At 39.3% G+C, this 27,881-nt stretch overlaps 1 protein-coding gene across 1 annotated transcript; it reads left to right on the forward strand.

Moving 5' to 3' along the window:
- Positions 1-281: 281 nt before the first annotated feature.
- On the forward strand, positions 282-27,642 carry SLC30A5 (solute carrier family 30 member 5). Its single transcript, XM_084629230.1, has 16 exons — positions 282-560; positions 773-895; positions 2,897-2,963; positions 4,503-4,588; positions 5,856-5,943; positions 6,820-6,907; positions 9,683-9,759; positions 10,810-10,980; positions 11,694-11,982; positions 12,376-12,584; positions 15,158-15,315; positions 16,131-16,260; positions 19,857-20,088; positions 22,935-23,161; positions 24,735-24,863; positions 27,214-27,642. The coding sequence occupies exons 1-16, from the start codon at positions 487-489 to the stop codon at positions 27,382-27,384; spliced, it is 2,319 nt and encodes a 772-aa protein (XP_084485356.1). The 5' UTR covers positions 282-486; the 3' UTR covers positions 27,385-27,642.
- The last annotated feature ends 239 nt before the right edge of the window (positions 27,643-27,881 follow it).

Raw genomic sequence — 27,881 nt, forward strand, 5'->3', positions numbered from 1 at the left:
AAGGGGCAGGGGCGGGGCAAGGGGGGTCAGTGGGACAGGGGCGAGCGGGAGGGAGAGGGGAAGGCAGGTCAGGGGAGGCCCGGCTCACTGCCCGCCCCGCATCGGGCAGTGCCAGTGACCCGTTCCCTGCTCTTCCCCCTCGCTCCTCAGAGGGAGGGTCGCTGGTGCGCTCAGCCTCCGCTCCAGGCCGTCAGGTGGCGCTGCCGCGAGCTGGGCCCTGTCCCTAGCCGGGCGGGTCCATTGGGCCGGGGAGGGGGAGGGCGCGGGCGCTCCCCCGCGCGCCGCGCTGTAGTGAGGGGTTCCGGCCGCTGAGGACGTGGCTGGCCCGGCTCAGCTTCCGCAAGTCCCGCTGCCGGCCGCGGCCTACGGGCCTTGCCTCCCTCCGGAGCTCGGCGTGTCAGCGCGCCCGGCCCAAGCTCGCAGCACGCGGAGGATGAGGAGGCCCCGCGGCGGGGGAGGCGGCCTCCGCGGCTCCTGAGACCCGGCATGGAGCCGACCTACAGCGGCGAGGCCCTGGCCGGAGGCGGGGGGCTGGGGCCCGTGGATGTGCCCAGCGCCCGGTAACTGCCGCTCCCAGCGCGGGGAAGGGTCGGGGGTGGGGGGACTGGGAACGGCCAGCAGGGGAGCCTCTGCGCTGCCCGGTCAGGCTGTATTTCACCCAGTGCCAGGGCGGGCTGGGGGCCTCTGAGCCAGCCTGCGTCCCCGAGTGGGTCTCGGTCCGTGTTGCCCCCCCGCGCTTAGGACACGCCTGTGATCATTTGTTCTTTTGCAGGCTGACTAGATACATTGTGCTGCTGTGTTTCACCAAGTTTCTAAAGGCTCTGGGGCTTTTTGAATCCTATGATCTGCTGAAAGTGGTCCACCTTGTCCAGTTTATCTTTATAGTACAGCTGGGGTAAGTGTGCTGCTGTGTCAGCCTTTTATAACACTGCTGCAGCGTCTTCCTTTTGAGAATCGTTTTTTTGGCAATGAATGCCTGGGTTTCTTCCCATTGGGTTTGGAAAAGATTCATTCTGAAAGAAAAAGTTTTTCACAAGAAGTCAAGGGAGTTTGTGCCTTTTGTGTGCTGCATGACAGGTTGTTAAAGGGGCAAAACCTTCCTTGTTTCTGGTGGAATGTACATTTAGACACCGCATAACAGCTCCTGACAGATAGTTGTGTAGGAAAAAAAGCTGAGATGCTGTGTTGTCCTATCCAGCTACTGGGCCTGCTTTTCCTTCACCCCTTTTTAGGTTTTCATTTTCAGTGTGGAATCTATAGGTACTGATGTAGAGATGTCTAGAGCGTAGCTGTCGTGCTTTTGACTTTCTTCTTAGATAAAGGGTAATCTAAGCATACTCTTGTCGTGGGTGATGAAAGGATTTGTGTTGTGATGGACAGCTGTATGATGCTACAAAGCTAACCATTTAATTGATAATAGAAATATAATGGTAGATGTATTTAAAATGATCATTGCCAGTTCTAGTAATAGTCCCTGTACTTAAGATGAAGAATACCTCATTGGAATCAATACTCTCTAAATCCTAATATTTTAAGCATACTTACTGTAGTTTGAGAAACTATAGGGAAGAAGGGGATTTTTTTAATTCATTCATTAAAGTGCTCGTAGTTGTTACTTTTAAACAGATGATGTAATGACAAATACTGAGTAAAGAGAATAAATCTGTATCTAGAATTTTTCATTTAAGTAAAAATTACAAGTAAAATCAGTGTGGTCTCTCCTTGTGCTATCCTTTTCTTTGGAAGGAAGCTAAGCTGCCCTCCACTCTAGAATCTTACTTCCTGCATCTGTTGTCATCATTAATATCTTTGCTGGTAGCTGGACCAACACTAATCTAAGCTTGGCTCATAATGAGTTGTGAAAGCTGTACTCTAACTTGACAATATTGACTAATAATCAGTTAGCTTTATTCCCATTTTATTTCCACTTTTGGGTTTTTCACTTGACTATTCCTGATCAACATAATCTTTTTTTCTTTTAGTTTATTTTTTATGATTGTTGGGAAGGTAGGATATTGGGTATAATGTTTCAGGCCAGTTCTAGTAGAGGTGTGTGGGTGAGTGGTTTTATTTAGTTTTTATGCAAGATAGGGACACCTTAGAAATGAAAATGTAACAGTAGTAGTATATAATCATGCTCCCCTTCAAAACTCTCTTCTTTTCTACACATTCACTTATTTTGATCCATACTAAGTCTGAATTAACAACCATTTGGCTGTCCTCTGCCAGACTTGTGTGGGTGGCAAAGTAGGCAGGACTAAAATTCATCTGCTACAAAAAGTTTACTGAACCTTATGGCTACTTGAATAGCTGAAATGGGCTATGGGCAGGGGTGAAAGTAAAACTGAGCTCTTACCAATACAGGGCCGGCTCTGGGCCCCTGGGAAGGGGTGGGGCTGGGGTCAATTTCCCCAGCCAGCCTGTCTGCGCTGCCTGACCCGCACTGCCTGGGGCTCCAGCCACTGCTGCCGGAGTCCCGGGCCCTTTTAAATCGTGGCCTCAGGGCAGCTGCTACTTTTGCCCCCACCCCCAATTGGTAGGCGGGGGGGCAAAAGGGGCAGCGACGTTAAAGCGCTGCCGCAGCAGTGCTTTAAAGTCAGTGGTACAGGCCGGTACTGGTGGCTACTTTTTACTGGTACGCCATACCGGCCCGTACCGCCTTACTTTCACCCCTGGCTACAGGGAACAGAACCAGATTGAGTCACTATTGTTTTTTCCCTCTGGCAAAAACTAGGTAGCATTCATTTAAAACACAAGTGGAGCTGTAGAATAATTACTTGTACAAGGGTTGAAACAATTTCCTAGAACTAGTCTGAATAATAAAATAGCTATATTTGACCTTTGTCTGAAAGTGCACTTGAACTAGTACGCTGATGGAGAATATTTCCCCTAACAGGTCTGCATTTTTTATGGTTTTGTTTCAAAAGCCATTTTCTTCTGGAAAAACTGTGACCAAGCGCCAGGTGAGTTGACTTATACTTAACATTCACTTTTAGATACTCTGGGACAATATGAATAATGACTCTAATAAAATATTTAGTTGCTTACTGAAAGTGAAAGGGATGTTTCTGGTTTCATCTGGAAAACGTGGCTGGGATTTTCAAAATGACCTAAGTGACTTAGGAGCGCTAGTCCCATGGAAAATTACACCCTGCATGAGCACCCTGTGCTTTACCAACTAACATGCAAATAGCTGTAAATATGAAAAGATCAGTCCTGAGCTGCACCCTGCGGAATGCCTCCTGTACCAGGGACCAGGAGGAGGAGGGTGGCCCAGAGGATTGTATGGTGCGGGAGGGTCTGGGCCATCAGCTTTTCAGCCCCTTTGTGCTGATCCCACAATGCAGAGGAATCCAAGCAGTTGTCGGAATGGAGCTTGAAATATGGAGAGGAAGAACTTTTGTCGTCACCCCTTCCCTCTCCCCACATTCATCTTTATATGAAATAAATAAAATAATTGATTGTGCCACTACATAGTAATTTGGAATGTATTTAGTATAGAGGATCTGAACCATTGTATCAGGAAATGTCCTAAAGGTAAATTTGGTTTGAGAAAGCTCATGACAGAATTTAAAAGAAAGTGAGAGGGGGACCAAATTTTTTGGCTTTGTCATACATCAGGAAAAATCTATCTTTCTGTCTGCTAAAGGTTTTAATTTGGTCTTAACTCAAATATTGGATTTTTGGCGTATGAATAACTTGAGTGGATTATTTAAAAAATAAAAATCGCATCCAACTTTATCTAGTTGTTTGTCTGGTTTAAAACTAGAAAATACATCTATTGTTTGCAGTGTTGTTGTAGCCCTGTTGGTCCCAGGATATTAGAGAGAACTGGTGGGTGAGGTAATATCTTTTATTGGACCAACCTTCTCACCCACCTTGTCTCACTAAAATACATCCTAAGTAGTTTTATTTTAATAAAAATGAGCTGCATCTCCTGATTAAGACTTTTAAAATCTTAATCATTCAAATCTTAGGTGCATGCTTAATTGGAAGCACGTAAGTAGTCCCAGTTGACTTCAATAGAACTATTCCTTGGGATAAAACTAAGTATATATGTAAATATTTGTAGGGTCAAGGCCTTAGTTTTGTAACGTTGAACAACTTTATCTAGCACTGTACAGGTTTGTCAGATGTATTTTATTGTGTAATACACTGAATGTCGGCATTTTTTTGACCACTAAGTAAATTTGACTTCAGCCTAACTACTGTAACCCATGGATTTTTTTTAAAAGGGTACTAAAACTACATCGAAAGAACTTGCTGCTGTGATAGAAAATGATAAAAGTAAAGAATTTCAGCCATAAAATGTCTTTCGAAAAGTAAACATAATGGGGCATTGTGAAGTAGTCAAGACAAGTCAGACTGTTTTAATTTCTGAAGATGCTCAACACCATACATTTTAATGTTCCTTTAATGTAGTGGTTGGTATGTGAATTGAATGCAAGATGTTTGTTTGGAAAGCAGGCAGAAAATGTTAATAAAATGTTTTTCTTTTATAGTGGATCAAAATAGTTAAACATGCTGTTGTTGGCTGTATCATTTCACTTTTGTGGTTTTTTGGCCTCACTCTTTGTGGACCTCTCAGGTAATGTACATGCCTGAAAGTTTATACAAATAAAGTATGCTAGCTTAATTTGTTTTATAGTTATTTGAAATATCAATTCTGTACACTTAATTTCTTTTTAAATGAAATGTGTTTGAGAGAAATGTACTTCTGTTTGTTTATAAAAATAAATCCTCAGATGAGCAGCCATTATTCAGTTCCTGGTTTGCTGCAGGACATCCTAGTTCACTCTTTTAGCGTGCAGGGGCTGAGCGTAATGTGGTGATGGTAATACTCCTAGGTCTGTGTATAGAAAAAGTTCCTTGCATTATTCAGTTGTGGTCCCTTTAGTTCATTAAGTGGCAATCTTGACTGATTCAGAAAGGATCAGAAAAAAGATGACAAAGTGGGACTTTCAGAGGTGAAGAGCTTCGGGAAAGCCTCTCTCTGAATAGTGTATGGAGATAGGGCTTAAAGCTATCAAATTTTGCAAAGGTTAAGCTTTGTTTGCCTTAAAAATTGGTTTTTAGCTCTTAAGATGTCCAAATGTGAATCAATTTACTGCCCTGTTCTCAGGTCAGCTGAAAGTTCCAGTGCCTTTGTGAATGCTAGAAGTCTTCCCAAGCAGAAGCGGTAAAAATGATGTCTTGTAGTCACTTTTACTGCTGCTATTAAGAAAACTATGGACATCTGTAAAACTGACAAACTGTCACTTTCAGACTTCTGCTGCTTGGGAAAGCTACCAGCAGTAGATGAAGTCACTGGAGTTATGAATGGGGGATGAGGATCCAAAAGTGAGAACTATACGTTGTCAGCATTGAGGAGATTGTATGAGAAGGGAGAGTAGTGGAAATCAACTCCTCAGTAATCAGAAGTTAACAGGAAAAGAAAAGGTCCTTTTCCCAGCCAGAGAACAGGGAACTTAAGATTTATCAGACATTATTGTAATATGAATATTAATTCCATCTTGAGCAGTTTGATTCTTGGTGCTCTAATAAAGCATGTTACTGTTTAAAAAGTGTTTAGGTAGTTTCTGCTACTCAATTACTGTACATGATCTATTGTTTGAGCTAGAAAATAGGTGTTTTTATGTGATTTGTCGTCATGGTAGAGTCTATAGTTCAGGGATCCAGCTGTTGAGACTTCAGGTTCCCTACCATCCTTTTGAATTGTACAACGTTCCTGTTGAAGCCATAGAATAAATCCTTGACCTCTCTTCCATTTAATTTTAGTTGAAACCAGGTATATCAAGCTAGTGCATAATATTGAAATGGACCTGATAAAAATTGGGGTGTCTTTTGTTTTGTAGGACATTGTTGCTGTTTGAGCACAGTGATATAGTTGTTGTGTCACTGCTTAGTGTATTGTTCACGAGTTCAGGAGGAGGACCAACAAAGGTATTTAAATATTTTTTGCAGAAAATAAAGTTATACATTATAAAGTTCTAAATGTAACAGGTATTCAGGAATACAGTAGAGGTAAATCTAATTGTTTCAGACTCAAATTCATAAAAGGGGTAGGTAAATTATGTATATTTTAATTTTAAATGTAGGAGAAACTACAATCTGTACTTCCTTTTTAATGAAATAAATATGCAACGGGTGCATATACAAGGAGTAACAACATGAAAAGGTGTTTGAGATTCATGATGATGAAGAGATGCAAGTTTATCATTTGTATGCAGAAGAAACTTAAAATATAGTATTTTGCACTTCTATAGCACTTTCCAACCAAGGACTTCAAAGTGATTTACAATACTAGTAAATTAAGCTTCATAGCTCTGTGAGCAGAGAGACAAGGAAATATTATCCCCATCTTATGGATGTTTCAACTGAAGTACAGAGAGATTACCTAATGTTCCCAAGGTCACATACAGTGACCATAGCCATATTATCAAGACAAATAATTCTTATAATACGTTTCATCTATAGATCTCAATGTGCTTTACAAATGAAGCAAATATGATTATCCCTATTTTACAGATTTTGGGGGGGGGGGGGAGGAATGAGGCCCAGAACTGCAGTGACTTGCCCAAAATCACCTAACGAGTCTCATAAAAGCTGAATATAGGTGGGCTGTTTTTTTATATATATAACCAAGATCTCTCTATCTGTTTCACTAAATGTAATTTTTGCTTTAAGGATTTTGTTTTGACTTTGTTTTTCTCGTGTTTACACTTACACGCACACACCCTTTGCATTTTTTTTGCAACTTTTAATGTTTGTCATCCAAATAAACCATTTTATATTGATTCCCTTTTGTTGTCTTTCCAGACAAGAGGTGCTGCATTTTTCATCATTGCTGTGATCTGCTTATTGCTTTTTGATAATGATGATCTCATGGCTAAAATTGCAGAACATCGTATCCTTTCTTACGATGTGTTTGGAGTAAAAGTGTAAGTTAGCCTTGTTTCAACTGCATTTTCCTCTCCAGAGCATTGTACTTCTGACTGAAAAGAAAAGGAAATAGTCATTCTGAGCAACTAATCCAGTCAAATGCACAGTCATTAGTTACTTTAGAGATAACAGCATCAGCTATAAATTTGCTATAAATAATTACAATCTAAATGACATAATGACAGAAAAATCCCAATTTAATTGCAAGGCCCATTCAACTATAGAAGCCTCTCGGTTCAGTTTTCCCTCTCAGAGAAAGTTTGAGGCCTATGTCCGTGAAGTTGTGGATGCTCAGCACCTCATAGTATGTCTATACGGTGCAGTTAACCTGCGTGGATTGGCTCCTGGGTTAGCCTAGCCTGGTGTGAATCTCCCCACTGCAAAGCTGTATCCATACTGTTTCTGCAATCGCATGTGTGTCTGCGGTACATCCCATGATTTCTTGTGCTGAGGTGCTCAAAGATTCTTTTTCAGTCATTCTGTTAGATGCAGGAGAGCTTGTCTGTCCTTTGGGAGGAATTGTGGGAAGGGCATTAGAGGTCTATTGGTACTCGAGTGATTTAGCATGCTTCCTCGCTGCCAAGTTGGCAGGTTTCAGCCCAAGTTAAAGAGGAGCCTGGGTTCTAACCTACACACTCAGCTAGGTAAGATAGACCATGCTTAAAGCACCTCCAAATCTGAGTCAAAGGTTTTTCTATGTGGATAATACGGAAGTTAAAACCAAGGTAACAGCCCAGGCTAACTGTGCAGTGTAAACATACCATCAGAAAATCACACTGCTTTGGTGTCTATATGTAGGAATGCCTAATTTTAGACATCCTCTGTTAAAAATTTTGACCTGAGTATCTACTTGGGTCTTGCAGCATGCTCAGAAGATCAACTATCTTGGGCCCTTTCAGACGTGGGAGAAGAAAATGAGTTTGCTTGAATGTCTCGGGTGATCTCAACTCCCAAGATAAAATTTGAAGAGTGATGGCCTATAAAATGCTCAAGAAACCAACTGTAAAGAGCTTGATAGGTTAAGATCAGCGCTCTGAATTACAGTTGGAAGTTGATATATGCTTCCTGTGTGAAACACCTCTTGGTGGGATGTCCTTCACTAACTAAGCTTTCCTCAGAGTCTTCAAATATAACCCAGTTTGGAGCAGATTGCATTCATTGTTGGGTGATAAAGGTAACAGACAAGATTCCTGGAAAATAGTAACACAGTGGATAAATATCACTGCCACCATTCCTTCTAGTTGACTTGCCCCAAATCTTCATCACTTCAGTCTTATCTGCATTGAACTTCATGTAGCTGGTCTGTTGGAATTATTAACTATATTGTAAAGTATTAATATTAATGTGGAGACAACTAGACACTAATTTGACCATAAATTCCTTTAAGTCCAAAGGCTGAATAGTATTTTATGCAATTGCTCTAAACATGCCTAACAGTCTAAAAATAAGCAGTTACTACACCCAATACAGTATTCATAAGCATGTGATCAGTATACAGTACTTACAAATTAGGCCAGACCTAAGGGAAACTGTCTCATCCTGATGTGCTCCAGCACAGTTAGACAAAGAACCCTCAGATTCATAACTCTTTATACCCTTCAACAAACAAATGATCTAATAGCCAATTACCACTTTAGCTAACAACTAATCTGAGACAGTTCGCACTGATTTTCAATTTTCATCCAGATAAGAGTTATAACCTCTTTCCTCCTTATTTCTTCCCCTCCTTCCTGCTGACCAACAGCTTTTACATTACACCTAGGTTCACATAGGCTTTGCTTTTAAGATACCACTGGGATGTGGGTTGGGAGGGTCCATGTTGGCTCCTTTTAAGACAAATTCTTTTTGTCTTATTTACAACCTTCTTTTAAGAAACTTTTCCTTATCTCAACATCCCCTGCTCCATTCCTTCTAGCCTTATAACTCATTATTTTCACGCACTTCCTTCTACTTGCTGGTAATGGTCTTTCTTTACCAAACTTAAGATAACTCTAATTCTTTATTTTCATATTTATTCTGCACGGTCTCTCATCCACACCCAAGCTTACCAATTGTCTTCCTTCGTTTTCTGTTAGACCAGTTTCACGTGCTTCTAAGTTAAAACATAAATTTTGCCTATTCAAAAGGAATATTTTTTTAAAATATTTTATCTTGATTGCACCTCTTTTTATTTGTCAATTTCATAAATTTTCTCAAGTTTAAATTTTTGTTCGAAAACTCTTCAAAAGTTATTAAAGACTGTTTCATACTTAAGACATTTCATTGATAAAGAAATACTGTAATGCTTCCAGTGAAAATTCATCTAAGTTTATTTCTGGTATCCAGTTCATCCTCCTTAGTCCAAATAATCGCCAGATTTAACATTAGTATTAAGACTAGCTTATGTGAAATATTTCAAGTTCTGTCATCGGGTAACACCATTTTTAATATTTTCCCTACGGAAGCAACAGACTTACGGACTTCTGTAGTTTAAAACTTTAGAATTATCAATACTTCAAAGCTTAAATTGATTCAGATATTACTTTCTTTAAATGTATATTGTTTCCTCTACTGATCTATGGTATTTACAGTTTCTGTTCCTCTGGTATGCCTGTAGCTGTGTTTTCATTTTTTTTTAAATAACCTCAGTAAATCACTTGTGATCCTTATGAGAATGAGGTCCTATTAAGTCTGTTGAGATGTGATTAGGCAGCTGGAAGAGGGTTCATTTGGAGAATCTTCCTTAACTTAATTTGTTTAGCTGAGGGACATCATGACAGTGCTCTTACCCATGTTCTTCATACAATCATTGCTTTCCTAGGAGTTGCTGATCACAAGGTAAATTGCTTTCTTCTGTAATCTAGATGCTGAATTATTGAATGATGTATTCATAAAAATTCTGTGAAGAGAACTGCATTAATTCAAAATGTCCTATCAACTATTTACTTAACAGCATTTTGCTTTAATACATAATCTGAACGTATCTATTAAATTTGTTCCTTTTTTACTTGAAGTTTTATTTCAATTGTGACTTAGATATGCATGATCCTTAATAGACAAGTCCTCTGTTCCATAGTGTTATCAGTCATTGTCTTGTGTATCTATCTCTTTCCCATGCTACTTGGAGCCTAAGAGCCAGATTCTGATATCCTTGCTTGAGTTGGGTGGTACCCCAGTTTTCTCTGTAGTCCTATTTTAATTAGTGGGGCTTTTTATTGAGTAAAGTATTACAATCATGCTGTATGAGGCTTATTGCTGTATTTGATTGGAACTGTCCAGCTAGTTAGTCTTGTTGCTGGAACTGCTGCCCTGCAAATGAGAAGCCAAAAAGAAAATACTGAATTTATGACACCGCTAGAAAACATGGTCTTATTTAAAAATAAATCAGACAGATGAGTTAAGTGAAATTTGTTAGCCCAGCACAGGGTAGATTAGATCCAAGAAATACGAGAAGCTAATTTTGTATACATAAATATATTTTGTAAAGATTAGGGAACAATTTCTAAAGAAAAGGTTGGGGAGAAATGACACAGGGCTTGAATGAAGATAAATAAATACAAAGAGTGTGGGTGATATAAGATGATTCCATTTTATTTCCAAACATTTCCAATGTGCTACTTTGTGGGTGGAAGAAGGGAGAATGGCCAGAGAGAAATTGAAGATGGAGTTCCAGTTAGAAATACTGGGAGTTGCAAACTAAGTCATAGAACGTTACTGTTAGCAAATAAAGCTTATCTTTGGGGAAAAGGGGGAATACCTTGTCTGTGTCTTACGTTAATCAGTAAAAAGGAAATAAGGAAAAGAATATTCTGTCATGTAAATACTACTTATATTGGAGTGAGGTAGTTGACTCTTAAGTACTGCTAATAGGATCTATCTGTGTTCCAGGGTGGAGTGCTGTTGCTGGTACTGGCATTGTGTTGCAAGGTTGGTTTTCATATGGCTTCCCGAAAGCTCTCTGTAGATGTAGGTGGAGCCAAGCGTCTTCAAGCTTTGTCTCATCTTGTTTCCGTCCTTCTGTTGTGCCCATGGGTCATCGTCCTATCTCTGACAACTGAGGTAACAGCATAGCAAGTGTTCATCAGCAAAAGTGACTGATATTCTAACAACTGCATTTGTAAACTGCAACATATACCTTTCCTTTACAAGAATTTTATTTTACATTATTGAAACTACTTTTCTTGAGATTTTTACTTGGAAAAATAGATTGGTTTCTATATGCACAGTGTTTGATACATTCGTCTGTGTGATTTGTTGGGGGGGGAGGGGGGGTGTTGCTCTCTAAAGACTCCTAAGAAGAGGATATGTTGAACTGTGTGCAGTAGTTTGGTTTCTCTACTAACCTTACAGAGACAGTGATGATGAAGATACTGTTTCTCTTGGGGAATACATGTTCTAAATTTGAGGCTTTTACACCACTATCTTTCTATGTAGGGATAATTAAATCAATAGAAAACATTTTTATAGCAAATCAACTTCATTAATTTCCTAACTAGATGTTTTTTCTAGAGGATTTGTTCTAGTTCAACCACAGCTATTGGGCTTGAAGCAGTAATTAGTTCTGTGATCTGTGTTATATAGGAGGTCAGACTAGATAATCACGATGGCCTTAAAATCTATGAATCTGTGAATACCTGTTTATTTAAAGTGTCTAATGTATAGCAAACATGCAATAGACTAAATACTAGATACATAAACTGGTACTATATATAGGTGACACATCTACCAACTTGTGATCAATATTACTCAGAATTTGTTCATTTTTATCACAGAGTAAAGTAGAATCCTGGTCCTCTCTCATCATGCCTTTCATAACTGTTATCTTTTTCGTCGTGATCTTGGATTTTTATGTGGAGTCCATATGTTCTGTCAAGATGGAAGCATCAAAGTGTGCCCGTTATGGATCGCTGCTCATTTTGATTAGTGCGCTGCTCTTTGGCAGCTTCTGGACACATCCGATAACGGATCAACTTCGAGCTATGAACAAGCCAGCACACCATGAAATCACAGAGCATGTTCTCTCTGGAGGAGTGGTAGTGAGTGCCATTTTCTTCATTTTATGTACGTATTCCTTTTTTTCCCCTTTAAATGATAAACCAGTTAAAAATAATTATATATTACTGGAAGATCACCAAAACTATTTCTCTGTAGAATTCCACCACAGTTGCTTCGGTGGGTTCCATGGGTGAGGGGGAACAGCACAGTATTGTAAACCTATAGCTACATTCATAATTCATTGTCTACAAAAAAGGATACAGTAAATCTGTCTGCTTGTGGAAATGATGATCCAATCTAGTATAACAATAAAATATAGTGTTAGTCTTGAAAATGAAGCTGGTGACTTTCACCACCTTGATATGCTTGTGGAAGTTTTAATCACTGATAAAACACTTGCATTATCAATCCACCATAAAGGTTAGAAACAACAACAAAAACATCTACCTCTCTTTGCAGCTGCCAATATTCTGTCCTCCCCCTCCAGGAAAGGACAGAAAGGCACTCTTGTTGGCTATTCTCCTGAAGGCATTCCTCTATATAATTTTATGGGTGATGCTTTGCAGCATAGTTCTCAGTCGTTACCCCGGTTTATTAAAGAGTCACTGAAACAAATCCTTGAGGAGTATGACTCTAGACAGATTTTCTACTTCTTGTGCCTAAATCTGGTAAGTGCACTTTTTTAACTCTAATGACAAATCATTGTAGAAAAAGGGTCACTCTTTTTAAAATTTACTGGCAACTTTTAATATGAGCTTTAACATAGAATCATAGAACCTGAAGGCACCTCGAGAGGTCATCCAGTCCAGTCTCCTGCACTCAAGGGAGGACTAAGTATTATCTAGACCATCCCTGACAGGTGTTTGTCCAACCTGCTCTTAAAAATCCCCAATGATGGAGATTCCTCCACCTTCCTAGGCAATTTATTCCAGTGCTTAGCCACTCTGACGGGAAGTTTTTCCAAAACTTAATTAGTTTTGGCATAGTTAATTTAACCGAGATAGGATACATATTTGCTGGATCTTCTGTGAAAGACAGGATAGTTTGACTTACAGTTGTACTTGTCAGGTTAATATGAATAGTCATGCCACCTTGTATGTATTTGTATAGCAACTAGCAAAAGTGGCTTCACTCATCATTGACTCTTCTGGGCCCTACTGCAATATAAATATACCCTGACAAAGCATTGAATGCATTTACAAAGACTGGCTCCTGTTTCCTGCCCTGAAGACCTTACAATCCAATACACATAAGACACTCCATAGTAATTCAGGAACGAGTGTTGAAAGACAGAGATTAAGGTATGAAGGATTTCTGAAATCGACTTGAAGAAGTGGAGAGGGTGATTGGTGGACAAGAATTGGGAAAAAATTCCAGATGTGTGGGACAGGATGATGGTGTGATAATGGAGATGAAAGATGACTGAGAAACAAAATGAGTAATTGGCAGTAGGAACAAAATCAAAAATGTAGTGAGGAAACAGGGGAGATCACATAAGACCTAGAAATATGAGCAATGAGCTTGAGTGCCTGCAGATAAGATAGAAAGTGGGAAGTTAGTTGAAGGCATTCAAAGGGGGATGACAACAGCAGTAGAGGGAGATCAGTTTAGAGTGTCATTTTGGAATAGACGGGAATAGAGATGGGAAATGGGGAAGCTGCATGGACTAAGATTATAATAATTGAGGTGTGAGATCAAAGAATGCACAAAAATGTTCGCAAATACGATTCTAGTAATTTTCCAGGATTGTGAAAGTTTGGATGTGAGGGGAGTAAATTGTCAAAGGGTATGTTGATACTGCAGTTAGACAGCCACGGCTGACTCAGGCTCATCAGACTCTGGCTGAGGGGCTGTTTAATTGCAGTGTAGACTTCTGGGCATGGGCTGCAGCATGGGCTCTTGGATCCTGCGAGGAGGGAGGGTTCCAAAGCTCAGGCAGGAGAAGCCTGGAACTGGACACTGCAATAAAACAACCCAGCAACTAAAGGCCCTGCAAGCCTGTGTCTGCTGTCATGGGACAGCTGCAGGTTTTTAATTGCAGTGTAGATATATCCAAAGATGACTTCAAAGGTATGAATGTAGAGGATGGGGAAGTTAATGGAGAAAGAAGGAACTGGAGAAGGATTAGGAAGATAGCTTGGTTTTATAGAGACACAGATTTAAAGATAACAATGGGTCATGCAGAAGGAGATATATGAGGTAAGTACCATCTTGCTCTCCTCAAGACTAATTCCTAAACTACATAAAGCCATTAGTTAGCAAAGAAAATTGACATAATTTCTATAAAGCAACCTCCATAAATAAAATTTGTAGTGACTGAAAAACACTTCTGTTAAACTACATCTTAATGCAATGGTTTTTTGAAGCCTGCTCAGTGGATAACAAACCATCCATTAGGTGACAGTCTTTGGGTAGGCAGCCTTTTGATTTGTTACAAATAATGCTTGCTTGGGAGGAATTCAAAATCAGTGTTCGGGACACTTGTTACTGAGTAAGAGGGCTTGTGTTCAGACTTTTTAAGAGGAGTACTTTCTTCTGCAGGAGTTTAATGTAGCCAATATATGCTGGTTGGTCATACCAGGTGTCTGAGGTATTCGCTAACCACTTAAGGAGTGCTCTAGCTTTGATACAAGTAATTTATGAACAGCAGCTGTCCAATTTTCAGATATTCATAATCCTCCAGGATGGACAAGTCGTGATCTTAAAAAAGCACCCACCAAATGAATCGGTAAACTGTCTGGCTTCCAGATGTCCACATAATTACCATCATAATTAATGAGAACTGTTTCCCATGTTGACTGCTTTGATAGGCACTCTGTAGACTAGATTGGTTTGCCGATATTATTGTCCTTTCAGCCCAAGAGATCAGATCAGAGTTGTGTTACATTGGCATGGCAGTGTGTATGAAACTCCCTGCTCATTGCTGTTTATATTGATGTGTTTGTAAATAAAGAATTCTAGTTTCCCATAAGATGCTCTCGCTTTATAGAAATTACATTTGTTTGTGCAGAAGAGAGGGGGAATTTTAAAATGTCTGCATTTACATTGACTTTTAATACAAAACTTAATATTACAATCCATTGTTTTGTAGACTAGAGTAAAACTGGTGCAGAAATATTTAAACCTTCTAAAATTAGTAGTGCTCTTATGGCAGAGCTTCATGCCAACTGCATATGCAAAATAAAAGCACAATTTCATAACGTGTTACAAGAAAAAAATCAAAATTTTTCTTTCGTTTTAGGCTTTCACTTTTGTGGAACTCTTCTATGGAGTGTGGACCAATAGCCTTGGTCTAATCTCAGACGGATTTCATATGCTTTTTGATTGTTCTGCTTTAGTTATGGGACTTTTAGCAGCTCTAATGACAAGATGGAAAGCAACCCGCATATTTTCATATGGGTATGTACACTGACTTTTACATAATTATTTTGAAGAGATTCTGCTAGTTAGTTATAGGTCCTCATTTTTTCCTGTTAAACACAGGGGACTAGGGGTATGTTCCTAATATGAAATGTTTTCATGGCACTTAATATTTCAACACTTTATTATACCTCCTCTTTCTCCCTGCCCCTCAAAAATGTCTGCCAGTGTTATAAACCCACTGTGCTAGTCTAGATCAGTCACTTTTTCAAAAAGAAAATGAGATATTACATGTGAAAAATACAAGCCGTTATATCAGCATGATTGCAGGAAGGGATTTGGAATTGTGTGTGTACACGTTGAGATATTCAGAATTTAATGGGGTATTTAGCCATGTAACTCCCAATGAAATTAGGGAATTTAGCCACACAATTCTGCTAGCCAGCTTGACAACTATCAGCCGTAATGTGTGTAGTATAGTTAACTTTTTTTAATTGTATCACTAACACTTTGTATTTTGAGGACAAGGCCAATTATCTCATGGCTATCTTTTATCCCTTTTGTCTACCTACCATATCTTTATTTTGTCTTTGATTGTAAGCTTTTTGGGGTAGAGATTGTGCTGTGTTGAGAAAGCACCTACCACATTGTGATGCTACCACAGGACAGAGCTGAAAATAATTGTGTAACATATTTGTTATGGTACTTTGTTCTAACATAGTGAAAAATCAAACTGACTTGAAAAGAAAATACTGTATTAAATGCATGAATAAGCCAAAAAATATTTTCAAATATGCTAAATCTAGCTATTGCTCAATCTTTCTAAAATGTACATTACACTTGTTCACTTTCAGGTATGGCCGTGTAGAAATTCTCTCTGGATTTATTAATGGCCTTTTTCTAATGGTAATAGCTTTCTTTGTATTCATGGAGTCTGTGGCCAGACTAGTAGATCCTCCAGACATAGACACAAATATGTTAACTGTAAGTTTTGTCATTTTCTTCTGTTAAAAACAGTTTGTTACTCCTGTTGAATATTTATTCCTTAATTTAAAATTAAGATCCACTTATCTGTGTAGTGAGGACTCAAATTATATAATGTCAAGCATTTGCTTTCAGTGTGACTTCAAAATGTTTCTTTGCTTTCTATTATATAGTGACTAACAGAATTAAAAGTCAATATGTCTAAAGATAAAAACTTTGTTATATTGCCTGCTTCTAAATATGTTATCTTCTCCTGTTTAAAAATATCTCAACCTATTCAAAAATAGGTAAATTACAGAAGTAATTCCTTATATTACCATCTTAGTTTTATAATGAATGGCATTTGTGGGTTGGAAAGGGGGATAGTGTCATTGGCTTTAGTTATTTGATCCTCCTATTACATGGAAGGAAGTTCCATTTATCTACAAAATAAACTATTGAGTACAGTAACTCCTTGATTAATGTTATGTTCCTGAAAAAGGCTACTTTAAGCAAATCCAATTTCCCCATAAGAATTAATGTAAATAGGGGTTAGATTTCAGGGAAATTTTTTTCGCCAGACAAAAGGCTATTTTTTTTATATATGGAGGAATGGAAGAAGGGGAGACAGCATGGCAGAGAGAGAGAGAGACACACGGTGTGTGTGTGTGAGAGAGAGATACGCATTGCCCTTTTAAGTATGCTGACCCCACTCTAAGTACATTGCATTTTTAAGTAGATCAGCAAGTTGAGACAGCAGCTGCTGCCAGCAAGCTCCCTCCATTCTGAGCCCTGTCATGTCACCCCCCACGCTCTGTGGAGGTAAGGTTTAGGAGTAGGGGGCAGGGGGGCACCCTGACATTAGCACCCTTCTTCCTCCCACCCCCTTCTGCACAGCAAGCAGGAGGCTCCTGGGAGCAGCTATAAGGCAGTGGGCAGGAGCAGCACAGAGCAGTAAGGGGAGGGACAGCTGAACTGCCTGGCAATTGATATCCTGCTGGGCGGCTGCCTCACAGGGAACTTAGGGGAGCAGGGAGCTGATGTGTGTGTGGGGGGGGGGGGAACATGCCAGTCCACAGTGGTTCCAAGCCCCCACCAGCTAGCTCCAATGGGCTGCTCTTTCTGCAGGCAGTGGACAAAGCAGGCGGCTGCCAAACAATGTTATAAGGGAGCATTGCGCAACTTTACACGAGCATGTTCTCTAACTGATCAGCAACATAACAATGAAAGAACTTTAACTGGGACGATTTTAAGTGAGGAGTTACCTCTAAAGTCAGCTAAGATACAGTATGGTAGGTGTGCCTCTAGTTAAAACCATGATGGAGCCGTAAGTAGTTAACATGCATTTTAAATCAGTCAAAGCAGGTCATTGGAGTTGGTCAATAGAAGCATCTAAATATATCATACTTGGTAACTGTCATGTGTAATTGTATTGCTATAATAACGTATCTTATCCTTGCTCTATTTTACTACTGCATACAGTATATTATACTACTGGATACCAGATTTTTTTTAAAACAAGATAAGGGTTTTGAACTCTGGAGAAATAGTAATTTCATAGTCACTTGCAAAAACATCAAACCATATAATTGCGTTAGTGTAATTGGCTGTTTCTCTGATTTGTGTGTTAGAATCTTTAGTCAGTAAAACCTTTAGTGTCAGTAACTTTAACTACCCTTCACTGAAATTGAATTAACTCGCAATTTCAGATTCCAGCCTCTTGATCCCCAGTCCAGTAAGATCTGGGGTGATTAAAGAAGTATTAGTTCAGTTCCTGGAGAGAAAAGTGCAGTATGTTCAGTAACAATCTTTTGGGCAGAAAGAGTAGCACTGATTACTTCAATCTTTCGACCTTGTGCCTTTCCTATAAGAAAAGCAAGGCTCAAATTGGATGGAACAAATCTCAAGGCTTCAGCAAAGATGTGAAGGAGCCATAGATCAGATTTCATATTAGCTTACTGTTCAAACAGGTGCTGATCTAAGTTCCCTTTAAGCTGCGTGGCCACACAGCTGCCTATTAAGCCCCACACAGGGACTCAGGGCTACAGCGGGGAGAGGCACCCCTCCCCACTGTCCCCAGCATGGACCTGCTGCGACAGGGAGAGGCATCCCTCCCCCGAGCTGCTGCGGCGAGAGAGGGCTGGGGGGGAGTCCTCTCTCTCCCCACTGTAGCAGTGTGGAAGCCTGCACCCCCAAGCTCCTCATTCCTGGCCCCACCCCCAAGCCTGCACCACCAGCCAGAGCCCTCCCCGCCAACCCTCTGCTCCAGCCCTGAGCCCCCTCCCAAACCCCTCATCCCCAGCCCCACCCCAGAGCCTGCACCCCTAGCCAGAGTCTCTCCGCCCCTCCCCCCCAACCTTCTGCCCCATATTGGGGCATATAACAAAATTCATTCTGCATATGGACATAAAAAAATCGAGGGAACACTGGTTCTGATTACTGCAAGTAGTCTTAAAACCGTCATTGATGTATGTATGGGTACAGCTGGATCATGGAATCAAAACTGTAGATCCAGTCTTTTCACAATTTTTGCTTTTTTTTCCCCTCAGTTTAAGCCTTCACTTCCTGAACAAAAATAAATTTTACTTTTATTTTGTTTTTTGAACAAGTGTGAAGTTACCTCTTTCCTCCCATTGAAGGCATTGAACTTCAGTGCTTATATAATGACAGGTTTCAGAGTAGCAGCCGTGTTAGTCTGTATTCGCAAAGGAGTACTTGTGGCACCTTAGAGACTAACCAATGTATTTGAGCATAAGCTTTCGTGAGCTACTGAATGCATCCGATGAAGTGAGCTGTAGCTTATGAAAGCTTATGCTCAAATTTGTTAGTCTCTAAGGTGCCACAAGTACTCCTTTTCTTAGTGCTTATATAGACACTTAAATACTAAATTTTAATAGTGTAATTTAAAAGAGACAATCATCTGGAGTTAAGGCCTATCTCTCATACAGCTTTCAGGATGAGTTCTGTGGCCACATTCTCCAAAGGAAAGCTTCCTATTCCTGTACCCTCTGCTAGTAGGTGAGGGTTCTTTCTGTCTCCTTCCTAGCTAGCATTTTTCTGTTAGTTTTCCAGTCTCTTCATGCAAGAGTGGTGGAGAGTTATTTGTATTGTGGTAGCACCCACAATGTACTGCTCAAACCCAGAAGGCGACATGGTCCCTACCCCAAAACATTTACAATTTAAGATGAAGCGTGCAGGTCCTTTTTAACTGTTCCTGTATGTTCTACTCAATAAGTGATTCTGGGGAGTTAAGAGAGAACTTTCGCTCTATCCTCAGAGCTTTGTTTCTTGTGGGAGAAGTAGACAAACTCAGTCTCACTTAAAGCAAAGTTGTTTATGTCTGTACCTGCTGATACTAGATTTTTAAGAGGAAAAGAGAAATCCTTCCTATGAAGAGAAGTTTCACTTGTGAGCATTCAGCGGCAAGGGAATCCTCCTGCTATTGTCATTGTTAAATGCAGCAAATTGGATGTGCTACGGAAGTATGTTAGATGCTGTTAACTTGTTTGCTAGAACAGTATATTTTTTCTGTTAATCTGAGTGTTTAGGAAGAAATCAAATTGGATTTAAAGGTTGTTTTTTTTTGTTTTGTTTTTTCTCTTTTCTCCCTCTCATAGCCAGTCTCAGTTGGAGGGCTGATAGTAAACCTTGTTGGTATCTGTGCCTTTAGCCATGCCCACTCTCATGGGGCTTCTCGTGGAGGCTGTCACTCACATGATCACAACCATTCACACCATGGTCATGGACATGGACACAGTCATGGCCATTCCCACAGTGACCACGGACACAATCACAGTCATGGACACTCTCATGGGTTTTCAGGAGGAGGCATGAATGCCAACATGAGAGGTAAGTACAAATTGTTTAATTTTAAAAGTAACCTAGCCTTCAAGAAACCTTTTACATCAAAGTATCCCTTGTCCACTTTTCTTAATCTCTCTAAAACTTGTTTTCTGGCAGTCTTTTTACATAGCACAGATAGAGCTTTTTGGAAAAGCTTTTTCTAGCTAAAATGTTTTAAAGAATAAACATAATTTGAGATATTCCACTAGCTTCTTACCTCACACTTAATGTTCTCAGATTTGTGATGGTATGGGTCCTAGAGGCTCTTCAATGTTGATTTCTTTTCATTATTATTTGATCCATAATATTTTTACAGTACCCAAAGTGTACTACATATCTTAAAGACCAAATAGAACTCCAGAGTTCCTGCATCTAATTTTAGATAGTATATGACAGCTGGTTGATTTAAAATAACTAGGAAAGGGATGGGGAGTAGAAGAACCAAGGTTAACAGCAATACACTTAAACAGTTACTCTCTTTAGACACATTCACCTATTTAATTATTTGTACTGGGGTAGCATCTGTAGGCCTGAACTTCTGGTTCAGTTAAAGTGTTAGGTTTTTTAAAAATAATTAACTTGTCACTTATGGTGTGACATCCCCTGGGGTACAGTCTGGACTGGGGAGCCACTGTGTCCCCTTAACTCTCCAGCCTGGGGTGCCTTTTACTCTGATTTGCCATCAGAACAGCCACTTCTGCCCTGCACATGCAGCCTTCAGCATGCAAAATCAAACCAGCTGAAAATATGAATGCTCTCCCAGCCACACATGAACTATATATAGGGGTGACACCCGCAAATCCCCCAATCTCAGCACTGGACTCCAGAAATGTGTCTTGCACTGCTTTGGACTCCCTCCCCTTCTCCCCAAACTGTGTAAGCTCATTAAAAGTCCATCATTCTATCAAAGGGAATGATTATGCACCAGCCTTTGTTAACTTGAGTAGCAATCCTCAAGCACTTCTGTTAAAACACACTGGTTTAGACAAAAAGAATTAAACAAGTTTATTAACTAAAGAGAGATTAAGTGATTATAAGTGGTAAAGGCATAAAAGTCAGTATTGGTTACAAGAGAAATAAAAGATAAACACGGAAACCTTACCAAGCTAAATCCTAAACTTTATCAAGCTAAATAAGATTTGAAAGCAGAAGGGTTTCTCACCCAAAACTTTCAGCAGTCCATGCTAACTGGAAAGCCTTCCAGTTAGGACCACTCTCCCCCCAGTTCAATGATGATTTTTTGTCTTTCAAACACTCTTGCTGCAGTGAGTAGAGATGGGGGAGGAGAGGTGGTCAGAGGCCTTTTTGCCCCCTTCTTATATCCTGACCCTTTTTACTGGAAAAGTCCTTCCTGGGTCCTGGGGTCAGAAGTTCTATTGCATACATGCTCTGCCAGCTGTCCCTCAGGTGAATTGTAAATTTCTTCTTTACAATTCCTGTTGCTGAAGAACAGCTGCTTAAGCCGATGATTGCTCTTCACACCTGGCTGGAGCCAGAGTGCCTTTTACTCTGAAAAACTGATTTGTGGACATTACCCAGAAGTATAGCATATTAGTCACAATCATACAATAGAATCTTATAACTTCATACACACTGTTGCTATACACACCAACAGGACAATGCTGTTCAGCAGATTATAAATTTTCAAATTGCACCTCACAAGGCATACTTTGTACAAGTGTTATCATAATTGTATGAAAAGTGGTTACCATAATAGTATGGATTGTCACACTGGGGTAGCATCTATAGGCTTGAACTTCTGGTTCAGCTAAAGTGTTGGATTTTTAAAAATAATTAACTTGCTACTTATGATCCGTGAGGAAGAAGCGAATTTTGAGAGGATTTGAGGGAAGAGAGTAGTAACTGGGTGGACCAGGACTAGGAAGTCATTCTCTTTGTTGGTAACACTGGTAGTAGTCTGAACAAAGTCATAGAGATGGTTGTGAGCAAAGTAGACCAATGGGACATTGAGGCTGACATAGTTTTCATAGTTTGCCTTTACGAGCCAGCATGCAACACAATTTCTACAAAACTTTATTTTTGTAAACCGTGTTTGTCACTGATTCATAATATAAAATAATACTTCTCGTCAGTTCTGTTAAAGACCAGACTAACCTAAAACACAAAGCTGGCAGCATTATTTTATATCTATATATAATATGTGTATATGTATGTGTATCATATACTATCAGCAAGTATATTATAAGTGTGGTTACTTGCTGGAATCTTCCTGATAGTATGGAAAAAATACAATATATAGCACATCTACCAAATATTTGTCACATTGTCTACTATAAGAAGTTTTAGTGCGTAAGATGTATTGTTTCAAGCATTTAACTATCACAATGCTATATTATTTTAATTGAGGCGCTGAATGCAACCAAATAGCTGAGATGACTATTCTACCCATCTGAATTTTTTTATTTTTTGTAAAGTCTGCTCAGCTTCTCACTACTTGCATATTCTTTAGTGGGAGATGAAGTACCAGGATTAATCTCACGAACTATTAGTGTTAAAGATTGTTTTGTACCTTCTAAATGCAAACAGAGTACTAGAGTTCAAATGATATAAAACTTTAATCCTAGCAGCAGCAGCAGTTTGAGAGATGTAAATCACAGCAGAATTAGAACATTATCATTTTGTGTTTTTATTCTAACTTAATACTTGCCAGCATTAGAAACTATTTAGCATATCAGTAAAGTTTTCTACCATAGGTCCAAGACCAGGGATCCAAGAGAGAATTTTGATCCCTGTACTGAGAAATTTTATTTTAATACTCATGCTATATAGTCCATGTGCTGATGGCAACTAAATGCAGGTACTCAATCATTCAAAGTCTTATTTTGTTTCAGGTGTGTTTTTACATGTGTTGGCAGACACCCTGGGTAGTGTTGGTGTGATCATATCTACGATATTTATCCAACAGTTTGGATGGCTGATAGCTGATCCCCTGTGCTCTCTCTTTATTGCTACATTAATTTTTCTCAGTGTTATCCCACTGATAAAAGATGCCTGTCAAGTACTTTTGCTGAGGCTACCACCAGAATGTGAGAAAGATCTGCACATTGCGCTAGAAAAGGTCGGAACTTAAACTTGTATTTTGTTTGTTTATATACAGTCTAGATTTATAGTGAGTTTGAGAACTGCATTTATTAACTTTTACATGCAGTCATTCCTCATTGTGCCATTATCTTTGTCTAAGACTCTTGGGCGTCCCAAATTTCTTGTCTAAGTTCATCAGTTTTATAGAGATACTTGAGTCTTTTTTGGTTTTATTAGTTTATCATTTGCAATTTTAAAAATCCATGAATTTTGTGGAATCAACTGTTTAAATAACAGTGGCAGCCATATGTTGCTTTTGCTTTTATGGGCAGTTCATAACCCTAGACTAACTTGGTAACTCTGTAAATCTATCCAGCAGAATGAGGGAAAACTATTTAATACTTAGTTTTAATTATTAAACCCAATAACTTTCATAAAAGCTGGAGAGGTCTTTTTTAACCCTAGCATGACCAGATTTCATTTGACTGCAGTATTCTTTCCTGGGCATGCAGTTGCAGTTTTGACAGTTTTCCAGTCTACTGTGGGACAGGTTGGCTTGTAGCAAATGGGGCTGCAAAACTGAAGCTAGTTCTCTTCTTCCCATTTGCAGTCTCTATTGCTGATTTTTTTTTCTTCCCCTTCAGTCTAGACTGCTTTCTACTCCTACTAAATCAGTCAAGGCCTGTAGTCTGTGGCAGCACTCTACTCCCATTATTAACTCTTATCCACTAACTGTTGCTCCCAGTGTTGACTCTTCTGAGTGCCCTGCTCAGAACCCCCATGGGCATAGTCCTGAAGTACATGGAGAGCTTTGTAAATCGGGAAACTGGTGTGGGAACTTTCAGGACTCCAGCAACAAGAGTAGAAGGGGGACTCCAGCAACAAGGGTATTCAACACTGCCTATCACCAGGGAACGGGGATAATAGATTCTAGCCACCAGGGAATGAGAGGATGGAATTAAATTGGGTGAGGGAGATCCATGGAGAGGAAGAAGAGGGAGGAAGGTGAGGATTGTGGACTTACATGATTTAGTGAAAGGGAGATGCAGAAGAGGGAATTGAAGTGTGAGTGACCTTGAGGTGGGATAAATAAAAACAAGAAACAAAACCAGAAAATAATCAAAATGCTAGGAGTGGGGAGAAAAAAAAATAACCAGTATGAAACTTCATAAAGAAATATTACAATAAATAACTTAATAAGGTTACATATTAAGTCCAACTAGAATATTGAAGTACCTGTTTATCTTGGTTATCATGGGGATCGGTCCTTAGAAATGCTTGGGTGCCCAAAGCCAGTCTCTCCTTTGATGCTACTATAGTCTGGCCACCAGTTGGGGACTCCAGTGTCTTTGTCCCTCCTTTTTAGCCCCTACCCTCTAATTTTTCATTTTGCCTTCTATTTTTGGCAATGATGGAAACTATCCCAATTCCACAGATTTCTCTATATAACAAAATTTCTATATATAATATTAAATGATGGCAGTTTATTTTGCTGTATAATAGTATCTACTGCATGAAATAATTGCCATTGGTAGCTATTTAAGTATGCAGGAAGGCATAAAGTAGAATAGTGCAAAAGTAATTCTTACTGTTAATGCAATTTTTTACAGATCCAGAAAATAGATGGTTTAATATCCTACAGAGATCCTCATTTTTGGTGTCACTCTGCTAGTGTTGTGGCAGGTACTATACATGTACAGGTGATGTCAGATGTCATGGAACAGAGAATTATACAGCAGGTAACTGTATAACACTTTCAGAAATCTTTTGGCTCTTCATATTTTACCCCCTGTAGATTAACCCTGAATATTTCAATCATAGGCTTAAGTTTGAAGCTGCTGTTTTAATGATTTCTCTAGCTAGTAGCTGATGTTCCAGGACAGGCCTTGTCAGTATTGCTCTGCTCCTCCTCCTGCTGTTATCCTATAAAAAGTTTGGAGGCTTTTGACATTTGAAAACAGATCAGCCAGTTTCTTTTGTCTTGCTTTAAAGGTGACCTGCAAAAGGATTTGGGGGGGGGGGGGACTAGTTTTGTATTTTTTTTCATGGTATAACAAAAGCCTAAATGAATTCCTCAAAAAAAAAAGGGGGGGGGGTTTCTGCTTGTTTTTAATCTTAAAAATATCAGAAGCGTTAAGCCTATTTTTCCTTTGTTTTGCTGGAGGACTTCCTGGGGATCAGAGATGTATTTTAGGAACTCTCACCTTAAATGAAGAGGCAAGAGTGATGTGTTTTTTACGACATTCTCTCCAAAATGTTCATTAATCAGTCCAGTTAAATAAGTACTAACAAAGGTTTTAAACAGTCTGAATAAAAATCCCTTACTTCAACAACTCAGTTTTTTACTCTTGTAAATAGTTTCACTGGTTCTCTTCTCATTGTAAACTGTTCCAAGTTAGATGAGACCTGAATTAATAATGTTTTTTAAAAAATGAGAGAACCTTTTCAGGCCCTCTTTATGTTCTAGGCATTGCTACCAGCTCTGCCTATAGTTGAGGTTGTCAGACACTTCTCATTATAAAGACCCTGTTTTTAGTCACTTTACCAAACTTTAACGATTAGGGCTGAAACTTTCCAGGCTAGATGTTTTCCTCCAACTTCAATAAAAATTAAGTTTCAGCAAAAATGATTTACCGTGGTTTGCCCTTGTTTTAAAAACAAAACATCTTACATCTGTTTTATTGAAGTTTTAGCACTTCCAGGTTTAAAGCAAGGGCTTTAGATTTGGTAGAGAGGTGGTCTTTTATCAGGGATATGCTGCTTATTGTTGCTATGAAAAAATACCCAGTTCATAAGCCTTTGGGAAATAAAATCTAGTTCATACATGCTAAGTAGAGACTTCTTAATTTGGCAAGTAAATTCTCCAAAGATTCTGTCTGTCCTGAGCATGCTCCATCCCCTTCCCTGTACTTTCCCTGCAACTCGTGCCCGTAGCTGCCAGGAGTTGCTGTTGCACTAGGCTTAGGAATTGAGAGCAGGGGTGTTCTTGATGCTTCCTTTTCTGGCACCCAGGCAGCATGGAAGAGGGAGCAGCCTAATTCAGGAGGGACAAGTGTGGATAATGGAAGTAGATTAGAGGGCCGGGAGGAGGACTGGGAGTGATCTTGGGTGTGGGGCTTTTGACTGGATAAACCGTGCAAGGAAACTGGGAGCCAGGAAAAAAATGGTGTGTGGGAAGGACATGGGAGCAAGACTGAAAGTGAACAGGAGCTGGGGTTTGAGGCTGGGGCTTGAGGTCCACATGCTATGGCTTAGATTTCCAAAGGGGTCCAAACCGCCATTTGAAATTTTGTTAGGGGTCCACAAATGAAAAAAGGTTGAAAACCACTGATTTAAACCAAACTTTCATAGTCACTATTAATTGTGTGTTCCTCATTTTCTGGGTGCCACTTGCATTGAGACCCTGGGGTCTGATTTGCAGAAGTCCTGAGCACTCACGGTGCAATGGAAGTCAATGGGTGCATATAAAGTCCTATACAATGCTAAGTACCCTGAAAAAAAATCCGATCCTAGGCATCTTAAATTGGGCACCCAAAATTATTGGATACTTTTTACCTTAATCTCTGTGCCTGAGATCCCCATCTGTAAAATAGGGGTGTTATAAAGATAGTTTGTTTGTTTGTGAAACACTCGGATACCATAGCGATGGGTACCATAATAAAACCTGTGAGGAAATTAATAATTCTTTATTCAGAGCAGGATTTGAATAGGGTGCAATAAATAAGGCTTGAGGACACACATTGAACTGTGAGGATAAAACATAATGTCCATTCTTGCACTGAATGATGCAGAATTCCTGAGGGAATAAATATGGAGTCATATTAGGATATATCATAATCCAGCCCCCTCAATTAAGCATTAAGGTTGCTTGTGCGATTCCTAACTTTTGAGTGCTTGACTTTTTCTCCCCAGAAATTCTAGCTAAAAATTAAGTCATTTTAATTTTCTGACTGGCTCTTCTCAGGGCCATAATAAATGTTGTATCTAGAAATTGAAGTGACCTTTTGCTCGTGTTTGTAACTACCGTTCTAGTGTCTGAGTATAATCACAAATTACAGAGATTTAATATTGAATTTCTGTTATGCTCAGGTAACAGCAGTTCTGAAAGATGTTGGAGTGAACAATTTAACTGTCCAGGTGGAGAAAGAAGCCTATTTTCAACATATGTCTGGCCTCAGTACAGGATTCCATGAAGTCATTTCTATGACACAACAAATGGAATCCATGAAATACTACAAAGATGGCACTTACATCATGTGATGTGAAGATACATTCGCCACTGGAATATAAGCTGTAGTATTCAATATTTGTATTATTTTGTCAGGAGAACTTGCACATAAATGTACAGAAACAAATATAGTATATATTTGAATTTTTTAAAAAAGCGTAATGTGTTAAGACTGGATCAGGGTGCTTTTTATAAAGGAAATAAGATGGACTAGAACATTTGCTGTATATGTGGAAATAATGTAAATCTGAAATACTGTACTTGATGTTTATTAAACAGAAATCTTGCTACATGTGTGTGGATGAGCACAAATATATTCCATACCTTCCCTAAAGTATGAAATGTCAAATCAAGAATCATGTTCATGTCAAAATTAAGGGGAAAGGAAAACACTTTGCAAGAGAAACAAAATTGCCTCCAAAAATACTTTTATTTCCTTCAAAATGATTTTGAAGAGTGTGAGTGTGTGTTTTTACATATTTATTATGAAGAATAAAACTTAAATTGCATATGAAGTAAAGGCTTTTTG

Source organism: Lepidochelys olivacea (genome assembly GCF_965140295.1).
Source record: "Lepidochelys olivacea isolate rLepOli2 genome assembly, chromosome: 5".
NCBI classification, from domain to species: domain Eukaryota; kingdom Metazoa; phylum Chordata; order Testudines; family Cheloniidae; genus Lepidochelys; species Lepidochelys olivacea.

What these genes read in the sequence shown, in the direction of transcription:
- SLC30A5 (XM_084629230.1), top strand. Translation starts at nt 487, where the DNA reads ATGGAGCCGACCTACAGCGGCGAGGCCCTGGCCGGAGGCGGGGGGCTG. An exon ending in TGCCATTTTCTTCATTTTAT is followed by an intron (nt 11,983 to 12,375) that starts GTACGTATTCCT and finishes CTCTCTTTGCAG; the next exon opens with CTGCCAATATTCTGTCCTCC. An exon ending in TAGACACAAATATGTTAACT is followed by an intron (nt 16,261 to 19,856) that starts GTAAGTTTTGTC and finishes TCCCTCTCATAG; the next exon opens with CCAGTCTCAGTTGGAGGGCT.